The sequence below is a fragment of the Saccostrea cucullata genome, unplaced genomic scaffold (genome assembly GCF_032062105.1).
Source record: "Saccostrea cucullata isolate Sc308-1 unplaced genomic scaffold, CSIRO_AGI_Scuc_v1 ctg17582, whole genome shotgun sequence".
Lineage (NCBI taxonomy): Eukaryota > Metazoa > Mollusca > Bivalvia > Ostreida > Ostreidae > Saccostrea > Saccostrea cuccullata.
In genome coordinates, this window is record NW_026934008.1 from 1 (window position 1) to 11,296 (window position 11,296).

Here is an 11,296-nt window from a genome sequence, read left to right on the forward strand (position 1 = left end):
GGCGGCAATCTTGTGTGGATTTGGCAGCCACTCCAAAACCCTGCAAAAAAATTTTTTAAATACTTTACAAGAGGTAATGGATATAATCAGAAATAATGGATAGATAATTAGAAATGAGAGTAATTTAACTTAAAATTCTTCTCTAGCAGAACTAGAACTGTTCAACAGGGACAAATACCCCCGCTGTGTTTTTTCAGAGTAGGTGCCAATTCACAAATATTTTAGGTGTTCACTATTGTCTTAAAACAAATCGAGTGAAAATATAATTGCGGTGAAAATATAATTGCATGCTCATTAATATTTTTCAATTTATGAATCTAAGGTGCAACCAAATAAAACATCAATACTAATACACTGTAACAGTTTTTTTTTTTTATTTCATTAAAAAAAGAAATTGCAATTATTTGTCATGCTACTCTGAAAAATAATTGTTGAAAAAAGAAATATTATACAGAATCAAATTAATCTTTATAACTTTATATCAAATTCATTTTAAAAATAATAAAGTGCCCAGCACAGCATGATACTCCAGTCAAATATTGTTCATTCAATTAATATAAACAGTTTAGAGTGCGAGGAAATCATGGCAACCTTTAAAAGGATTTCCATAATTTTTTTTCCTTTTGATATTTGTTTAAACATCTCCTGTGGTGTAAGCATTAATTATAACAAATAATCATCAAATGGTTGCATTATAGCTTGACAAATGCTCCTCCCCCACGAACAAACACATATGCATATATCTTTCATGTGGGACATGATGCTCTGAAATTTGTTACTTGATATTTTAATTTTTTTTAAAAAATATATCAATTTAACTAATTAGTATTAAAAACTTAATCTATAACAAATTGATTTTAGAAATAGAAGGCTGGCCATCAAATGACATGCTATTTAAACTGACTAGCAGTTCCTCTGTCTAATTCCCAAAGGACGTTAAATCAGAGATAACAGCTAACAGAAATGATTGAGACAGCTAGCTTTCCTACATTGAACTCATTAATTAATCTTTGACTGGATGCATGTCCACTGATAAATGCCAAGGTATGCAATTTTTTGTTATCAAAATTCTCCTTGACCAGTGCTTGATAATTATACCCTTGGGAGAGGTAGATTATCTCTTATAAAATAACATTTGATATGGATTGCTGTAAAGTATATAATGAAAAAATATTATTTTCTTAATTTAACATTTTTTAAACAGGGATAAAGAAACACTCTTACATTTCTGGGATTGTGTAATTCAATAGTAAAAGACAGGTTTCTTTTTAAAATTTCACTTAAATTAAAGGTCATCACGGTGACCTTAAAATAGGTCATGACACACCTTCTACCCAAGATGCATAAACTGTCCAAGTTTGATGATTGTCAGTCTAATAGTTTTCTAGTTATGAGCCAAACAAAACCATAAAATAAAAAAGAAAAAACACCTGTAAAATGCAGAAAAATTATCCAATCATGATGAAAATACCAGGTGCACAACTTCATATGATGAATAATAAGTGTACAAATTTTCAGACAAATCCACCCAATAGTTTCTGAGAAACGGTCCGGACAAAATCTTGTCTACAGACAGACAGACAGCTAGACAGACAGACGGACATGCTGATTCCAATATACCCCCCTTAATGCTGATTCCAATATACCCCCCTTAACTTTGTTTGCAGGGGTATAAAAAGAGATTATTGGAATTTCAATTGACAAAAATTTATTCAGACTTTTCCCACAAAATAAAAGTACAGTGCTAGCCATTTTTCATAGAACTCTACACATCTAGTGAGTAGATTTTTCATATATGCAAGACATACCAAGGGGAGGTCATTCATGCTGTACACTACCACTCCTTCGTACTGGGAGGTATTCTCTGTGATTCGACCTAAGCCAGACTTCATTACATGATGGCCATATACAAACTGCTGCTCAGCATTGGGCTTCAACCAGATCTTGTGCTACAGAAAGATCATGTCATTTTAACACTTACTTAGCTCCAAAAAATTATGTGCTTAAAAAAAATTTGGAGCAGAGAAAAAGCAAAGGGAAATAAAATTTGACATATTTTTCCAGTTACATTTAAATCTGAGATATTTAAGGTCACCTTTAAGTCAATCAGTTGAATGATATTTGCTATCCTTGACTTGGTTGATAGAAGCTTGAGCAGTTTGTGTTGCATGCAAATTAATATATGTGTGTATAATAAATTTTGCTAATTGAATCACTCTGATATTGCCAATTTACTAGTACCTGTATTGCAAAAAATGAATAATATAATTGGTGACAAGTAAGATATTGCTTAACTGAAAACACAGGCGATGGTATTTCAGAGCAATGATCCAGTTATTTGGATAAGGGCAAAGAATCTTTATTATGAAATTAAAATGTGTAAAAAACCAACAGGCACATAACATACTAGTACAAGCCCAAATAGAGCTAAAATTTTTGCAGCCTGACCTTTGCATAAGGAGCCATAAAATCCAAGGCTGTTATCTGCAGGCGGAATTTTCCCGATTTTGTCATTTTACCAAAGCATGTTCCCATACTGAGGAGGTTCTTCCTGGATACATTGCCAGCTTTCTTCATAAGATCCTCCCTGTAACAGAAGTAAAGAGGAGTCAGATCGGACACAGACAGCTTAACAGTAATCATTCTCACACAGAGAAGACCTCAACAGAGTGGTGAATTTTATTTCAGATTTTCTTTAGTATCATTTCCGAAATATGACTGACTTAATTGGTTCTAATTTTTTAATCCAGCAAGGTCAAAATATTATCTTAAAGATTTTGAAATGATATTAAATATACCATGGAACCGAAGATGTATGCGTAGAAAAAAAATGTCAACCATGCAGAAAAGTATTAGTGGTTTAGTTGTTTTGAAGGTCAGTGAAATCACAAACACAAGAACTTTTTCCTTATTGGGATCTTTTGAGTAGCTGGGATACAGAAAGTCAGGGCTGTACGTTGTAGTCATTAAAGTCAGTCATATGACTTCACATCTATTATTACAGCTGTTGTACTTACCTGACATAAAATATTCTATCTCTGTGAAGCCTAAAGCAGTAGGATCCATCTGGTCGATCTAAAAGCAGCTTGATATTTTCACCAATGCTGAAAATGGTAAATTAATTAAAAGATCTAAAAGATAGGATCTACAGTCATACACAACTTGATTTGTTCCCACACCGATTCGAACACAAGGATTCAACTTGTATATAAAACTGAAGTCAACTACATGTAAGTGTGTACTCAACTTTGTGTATGAGTGGGGTTGTGTACAAGTTAGATGGACAGCACAGAGACTGTACTAAACATTTAATTGATAAAAATTAGGCTGGTTGTGCCCAATTTCCTCTTAATAAATTAAGAACTCATAATACTTGATAGACATGCATTTAGCAAAGTTTATTTTATATGCACACTCTGTAACCATTTCAGTGGGACTCTTGCAAAATGTTGAGATTTTCTGGAATGCCAATACATCAGAGCAGAGACATGAATAACTATTTTATTAATTTATGTCTTTGATCAGATCTGATCCAAGATTTTTTTATAGCAAGGTATATTTATCAATTTAATTGGACCGTATCATACTCACTATTTTGAAAGTTTGTCGAAGAAAGTTTTTGTTTCTTCTTCTGTAAGTGGTCTCATATTTGTTGATTTATCTCGTTTTTCTTAGACTTACGACAATCAGAGGTATATTTACTATACAAAAACAGCGATGAGACCGTGGTCTCTTCTATCACGTGACTAATCAGAACGAGGCTACTTTCATTTTTGCATTGCCTACGGGCGTGCAGCATGGGATTAAGCCCTATGGTATCTTCAGATTACAGCCTATTAATTAAGCTGGAAGTAAGTGACAGTGTAACATAACAGAAATCTTCTCATGGTCTAAAATGCAGATTTTCACATAGAAAGCCATGATGATCATTTTTTAATGTTTTAACCAACTGAAATGACTATATCTGTATATATACTTGTCATGGTCTCTATATGACAGCTACATACAAGAGACTAGGGACTATAATACACTATATACTTGTCATGCTCTCTATATAACAATAACATACAAGAGACCAGGGACTATAACACACTATATACTTGTCACGGTCTCTATATAACAACTACATACAAGAGACCAGGGACTATAACACACTATATACTTGTCACGGTCTCTATATAACAATTACATACAAGAGACCAGGGACTACAATACACTATATACTTGTCACGGTCTCTATATAACAATTACATACAAGAGACCAGGGACTATAGACACTATATACTTGTCGTGGTCCCTATATAACAATTACATACAAGAGACCAAGGACTACAATACACTATATACTTGTCATGGTCTCTATATAACAATTACATAGCATGAGACCATTGACATATAACAGTCTTGAACAGGCATGGTCTCATGTTTACAACACTGTAGCATGAGACCATTGACATATAACAGTCTTAAACATAGATGGTCTCATGATTACAACATTGTGGCATGAGACCATTGACATATAACAGTCATAAACAGGCATGGTCTCATGTTTACAATACTGTAGCATGAGACCATTGACATATAACAGTCTTAAACATAGATGGTCTCATTTTTACTATACTGTAGCATGAGACCATTAACATATAACAGTCTAAAACAGGCATGGTCTCATGTTTACAACACTGTAGCATGAGACCATAGACATATATCAGTCTTAAACATAGATGGTCTCATGTTTACAACACTGTAGCATGAGACCATTGATTTATAACAGTCTTAAACAGGCATGGTCTCATGTTTACAATATTGGAGCATGAGACCATTGACATATTACAGTCACAAACATAGATGGTCTCATGTCTACAACACTGTAGCATGAGACCATTGACATATAACAGTCTTAAACATAGATGGTCTCATGTCTACAACACTGTAGCATGAGACCATTGACATATAACAGTCTTAAACAGGCATGGTCTCATGTTTACAATACTGTAGCATGAGACCATTGACATATTACAGTCACAAACATAGATGGTCTCATGTATACAGCACTGTAGCATGAGACCATTGACATATAACAGTCTTTAACAGGCATGGTCTCATGTTTACAACATTGTAGCATGAGACCATTGACATATAACAGTCTGAAACATAGATGGTCTCATGTTTACAATACTGTAACATGAGACCATTGACATATTACAGTCACAAACGTATATGGTCTCATGTATACAACACTGTAGCATGAGATCATTGACATATAACAGTCTTAAACATAGATGGTCTCATGTTTACAACACTGTAGCATGAGACCATTGACATATTACAGTCACAATCATAAATGGTCTCATGTATACAACACTGTAGCATGAGACCATTGACATATAACAGTCTTTAACAGGCATGGTCTCATGTTTACAATACTGTAGCATGAGACCATTGACAAATTACAGTCACAAACATAGATGGTCTTATGTTTACAACACTGTAACATGAGACCATTGACATATAACAGTCTTAAACAGGCATGGTCTCATGTTTACAACATTGTAGCATGAGACCATTGACATATAACAGTCTGAAACATAGATGGTCTCATGTTTACAATACTGTAGCATGAGACCATTGACATATAACAGTCTTAAACAGGCATGGTCTCATATTTACAACATTGTAGCATGAGACCATTAACATATAACAGTCTTAAACATAGATGGTCTCATGTATACAACACTGTAGCATGAGACCATTGACATATAACAGTTTTAAACAGGCATGGTCTCATGTTTACAACATTGTAGTATGAGAACATTGACATATAACAGTCTGAAACATAGATGGTCTCATGTTTACATTACTGTAGCATGAGACCATTGACATATTACAGTCACAAACGTAGATGGTCTCATGTATACAACACTGTAGCATGAGATCATTGACATATAACAGTCTTAAACAGGCATGGTCTCATGTTTACAATACTGTAGCATGAGACCATTGACATATTACAGTCACAATCATAAATGGTCTCATGTATACAACACTGTAGCATGAGACCATTGACATATAACAGTCTTAAACATAGATGGTCTCATGTCTACAACACTGTAGCATGAGACCATTGACATATAACAGTCTTAAACAGGCATGGTCTCATGTTTACAATACTGTAGCATGAGACCATTGACATATTACAGTCACAAACATAGATGGTCTCATGTTTACAACATTATAGCATGAGACCATTGACATATAACAGTCTGAAACATAGATGATCTCATGTTTACAATACTGAAGCATGAGACCATTGACATATAACAGTCTTAAACAGGCATGGTCTCATATTTACAACATTGTAGCATGAGACCATTACCATATAACAGTCTTAAACATAGATGGTCTCATGTATACAACACTGTAGCATGAGACCATTGACATATAACAGTTTTAAACAGGCATGGTCTTATGTTTACAACATTGTAGCATGAGACCATTAACATATAACAGTCTGAAACATAGATGGTCTCATGTATACAACACTGTAGCATGAGACCATTGACATATAACAGTTTTAAACAGGTATGGTCTCATGTTTACAACATTGTAGCATGAGACCATTAACATATAACAGTCGTAAACATAGATGGTCTCATGTTTACAACATTGTAGCATGAGACCATTAACATATAACAGTCTTAAACATAGATGGTCTCATGTTTACAACACTGTAGCATGAGACCATTGACATATAACAGTCTGAAACATAGATGGTCTCATGTTTACAACACTGTAGCATGAGACCATTGACATATATCAGTCATAAACAGGCATGGTCTCATGTTTACAACACTGTAACATGAGACCATTGACATATAACAGTCATAAACAGGCATGGTCTCATGTTTACAACACTGTAGCATGAGACCATTGACATATAACAGTCTTAAACAGGCATGGTCTCATGTTTACAATACTGTAGCATGAGACCATTGACATATAACAGTCTTAAACAGGCATGGTCTCATGTTTACAACATTGTAGCATGAGACAGTTGACATATAATAGTCTGAAACATAGATGGTCTCATGTTTACAATACTGTAGCATGAGACCATTGACATATAACAGTCTTAAACAGGCATGGTCTCTTGTTTACAACATTGTAGCATGAGACCATTGACATATAACATGTCTTAAACATAGATGGTCTCATGTCTACAACACTGTAGCATGAGACCATTGACATATAACAGTCATAAACAGGCATGGTCTCATTTTTACAATACTGTAGCATGAGACCATTGACATATAACAGTCTTAAACAGGCATGGTCTCATGTTTACAATACTGTAGCATGAGACCATTGACATATAACAGTCTTATACATAGATGGTCTCATGTTTACAACATTGTAGCATGAGACCATTGACATATAACAGTCGTAAACATAGATGGTCTCATGTTTACAATACTGTAGCATGAGACCATTGACATATTACAGTCACAATCATAGATGGTCTCATGTATACAACACTGTAGCATGAGACCATTGACATATAACAGTTTTAAACAGGCATGGTCTCATGTTTACAACATTGTAGCATGAGAACATTGACATATAACAGTCTGAAACATAGATGGTCTCATGTCTACAATACTGTAGCATTAGACCATTGACATATTACAGTCACAAACGTAGATGGTCTCATGTATACAACACTGTAGCATGAGATCATTGACATATAACAGTCTTAAACATAGATGGTCTCATGTTTACAATACTGTAGCATGAGACCATTGACATATAACAGTCTTAAACAGGCATGGTCTCATGTTTACAATACTGTAGCATGAGACCATTGACATATTACAGTCACAATCATAGATGGTCTCATGTATACAACACTGTAGCATGAGACCATTGACATATAACAGTCTTAAACAGGCATGGTCTCATGTTTACAATACTGTAGCATGAGACCATTGACATATTACAGTCACAAACATAGATGGTCTCATGTATACAACACTGTAGCATGAGACCATTGACATATAACAGTCTTAAACAGGCATGGTCTCATGTTTACAACATTGTAGCATGAGACCATTGACATATGACAGTCACAAACATAGATGGTCTCATGTTTATAATACTGTAGCATGAGACCATTGACATATAACAGTCACCCCAAAAAAAAACAATGTTATTATGTGAAATGCTTAATTATATGGGTAACTTACGTTATTTCCTATGTTTATGTAATTAAACAATTTTAAGACTATAATAATTTTAATGGTAGACACTCTATATCCTTTTTTCAGTGCCCCACACATTATGGATGATAATTTTGTAAATTAGAGCAGTACTTTCTCGAGAGGGGCCCTTTGTTTTTCTGGACATCAGAATTTTATATCAATGGATTGTCCTGGAATTGCCATACAGGTATGTGATGAAAATTACAAGAGCTGATTTGTATGGCTATCTCAAATATCTTACTTGAGGAAATATCAATCACAATGAATTAAGTTAATTACAGTTCTATATATAGAGAAAGGCAATTTCTTTTTATTATTTAATTGATCACATTTTTAGGCCTACAGTATTAATTTTGGACTCATATAAGAGGAATATCATATATTAAGCAGGCTTTTTCCATTGAACTAAAGGAAACTGTCCTTTAACATGTGCATGAAGCAGCTCCCTGGATGGTGTGTAGTCTGTTTGTCAACATGTGGAGTCCAGGTGTATATCAAGCTGTACAGCGACTATCAGAATTTCGGAGCAAATCAAAGATCTGATTTTAATCAGATTGATTTCAAAGAAGGTATGTTTACTGTCAATTTTCTTTTCTTTTTTTTTTAAAGCTGCATCAGGTGTGTTTTTTTCCTATTCAAATTTTTGTGTAAGTACATGTATTACTTTTTATTTTCTCTTACATTAATTTACTGCAGAGGGTCTAGTTAATAAATTTGATAAAGCTATAAAGTAGCATATAGTCAATAATTTCTATGTGTGAATCCTAAAGAGTATAAGGTAACTCTCATTTTGTAATTCGCGCGTTTTTTTATTTGGGAAAAGATTAGAACAGTAGAACAGTGGCAATTTTTAATGAAACCCTTTTAAACTATTAATGTTATATATTGTAAAAGTAGATTTATATTCAATATAGAAACTCGTTTGTTTTTAGCAAAAGAATAAGTTATGTAAACCTAAGATGTTGAGCATCAACATGACCAAACTGTCGGTGAAGAAGCACACCCCCTCCAAACACACAAAACATACCCTTCTCTGTGTTGTTAATTTATGTGTTTCGTGTAATTAGTTTTTAAAAACAATTCATGGTTTATAAATATTAACATTTTCTGTTTGTAAATAAACCCAACGTCGGGGAAAAATTCCCAAGGTCAAAGATCCATGTGCTCGTCTATTTTAATACATCCAATGGGATGAATGAAGAGAAGGGTCAAAGCAATATCATTGGTTCAAAAGTAGGACGATCATGTTTCCATCTCGTGCTCGAAAATTTCACGAAGGTATGCTTGTTTCGAATAGTGCATGCAACGAAGATAGTCGTGTTTCTGGAAGCTCTTAGAAATGGCATCAGACAGAGGAATATTTGTACATTTAATTGCTGGGGGGTAAGTTTTCGATAAATTTTTCATCTTCTTTATGCTTGAAGCGATTTTATGCACAAAATGGCCGGTGTTTCATGAAACATGCATGTAAACAATAGAATTGTCAAATCAAAATACAACTCTCCAAAACAAAGTCTACAAAAATCATTGAAAATTAAGCATGGTTTGGATTAACAAAAAAATTAAGAAGTATCTAAATATATAAGCTACACGTGCAAGCGTTCAGCAAAACAGCCAAAGGTCGTTTAATCAATTAATGACCCACATTTGATAGTAAAATGATTCATCTATATCTTGGTTATAAATCTTTTTATCGAACGAATTCAATTATTTTTTTCTGTATTAGGCCCACTGCAAAGGAAATTATACCCATGGCAGTCTGTGGAATGATATACAATGAACACTGATTTCATAACCTTTCAAATTCTATGCACAGAACATGAATGTCATTATAATGTGCTCTGGGATTAGGGGGTATTATGTTTATACCTAATGCATAAAACCATGAATAAGTATGTTACATAAAGTGTATTTCCATTCAGAATTGCACACTTACTGTGTATTTCTGATAGAATAATCACACCAAACACTTGCATAATTCACTTATTTAAACCATGCCTGCAGCTAATTTGTTACATTACTAATGTAAACATTGCTGGGTTAATAGAATATAAGGACAAAAGATATTATGGTGATTATATACTAATTTTTACATGATAGTTAAAAAAGAAATATGTTTTAATAATCACGAGCTGGAATTTTTAAAAAGTGTGTCACTAGATCAGTGACCTAAATTACCACCGTCATCGTCTGCCTGCATGATTACGTGGTTATAGTTTTTGTTGAATGAATTATTCCATTCGTGAAAAAAAATAGATAGATTTAATACCCTTTGCAAACAGTTGGGACAAGGAATATTGATTCAAAGCAACGCATAAAACTAAGATGTTAATGACTAACTTATAGTGTCAACTCTAAACATTTGTAGGCTAATTTTCATAAATTAGTATTTTCTATAAAATCGATCAACATGCAAATAAATTGCAGAAGTAAAATAATTTCACCTCTCAGGTAAACGTTTCTCAAACGAATCCTTTTTCATGCCAAAGTTTAAATATGTCTGAAGGTATTACTGATAAATGAGTTATTGACTGGCTGAAACTGGATTGGTTTGGAAAACACCTGAAAAATGAATGTCTTTAGTCTGCACTAGTTATGCAAGAGATGTTTGGCTTTGAAGTTTTAATTTAAAAATTCAAAATAAATGAAGCAAAGGATTAAAATTAAAGATTTGAAGGCATGAATTGAAATTTAATTTTTAAAAAAAATTTCAGTGCTGGAGGCACGGCGGGCGCGGTAGCGACCTGTCCGCTCGAAGTGGTGAAGACGCGCTTACAGTCCTCCCTGGGAACGTCACTGACGGCATCTCACCCCGCATTTCGTCCATCCCACAATACCGTGCTGGCGGCCCATGCAGCTGGTATCCACACGAGTCAGGGGGCAGTAATACCTCTCATGAGATCACCGACCGGGAGTCTAAGATATTGTCTGGCGTAAGTAATGCAGGTTAAATGATGCATAGTAACACAGTGATTAAAGCAGGTCAACTGTATAAATATAATCTGGATTAACTTAAACTTGACCATTGCTTAAATAGA

At 34.0% G+C, this 11,296-nt stretch overlaps 2 protein-coding genes and 1 long non-coding RNA gene across 3 annotated transcripts; 2 read left to right on the forward strand and 1 right to left on the reverse strand.

The window, feature by feature from the left end:
* Positions 1-6: 6 nt before the first annotated feature.
* On the reverse strand, positions 7-3,689 carry LOC134239782 (60S ribosome subunit biogenesis protein NIP7 homolog; the record flags this gene model as incomplete). Its single annotated transcript, XM_062721928.1, has 5 exons — positions 3,592-3,689; positions 3,018-3,104; positions 2,449-2,587; positions 1,809-1,949; positions 7-40 (listed from the first exon to the last, which is right to left on the reverse strand). Coding segments are annotated over exons 1-5 (457 nt in total), but the record flags the coding sequence as incomplete, so codon positions are not given.
* Positions 3,690-3,790: 101 nt separating this feature from the next.
* Positions 3,791-8,740, forward strand: LOC134239783 (uncharacterized). Its single transcript, XR_009986293.1, has 3 exons — positions 3,791-3,851; positions 8,325-8,445; positions 8,670-8,740. It is a non-coding gene; the product is annotated as an uncharacterized LOC134239783 (long non-coding RNA).
* Positions 8,741-9,369: 629 nt separating this feature from the next.
* Positions 9,370-11,211, forward strand: LOC134239784 (solute carrier family 25 member 33-like). The gene is made up of 2 exons (XM_062721930.1): positions 9,370-9,641; positions 10,973-11,211. Exons 1-2 carry the CDS (start codon positions 9,598-9,600, stop codon positions 11,193-11,195), a joined length of 267 nt encoding a protein of 88 aa, XP_062577914.1. The 5' UTR covers positions 9,370-9,597; the 3' UTR covers positions 11,196-11,211.
* Positions 11,212-11,296: the final 85 nt, after the last annotated feature.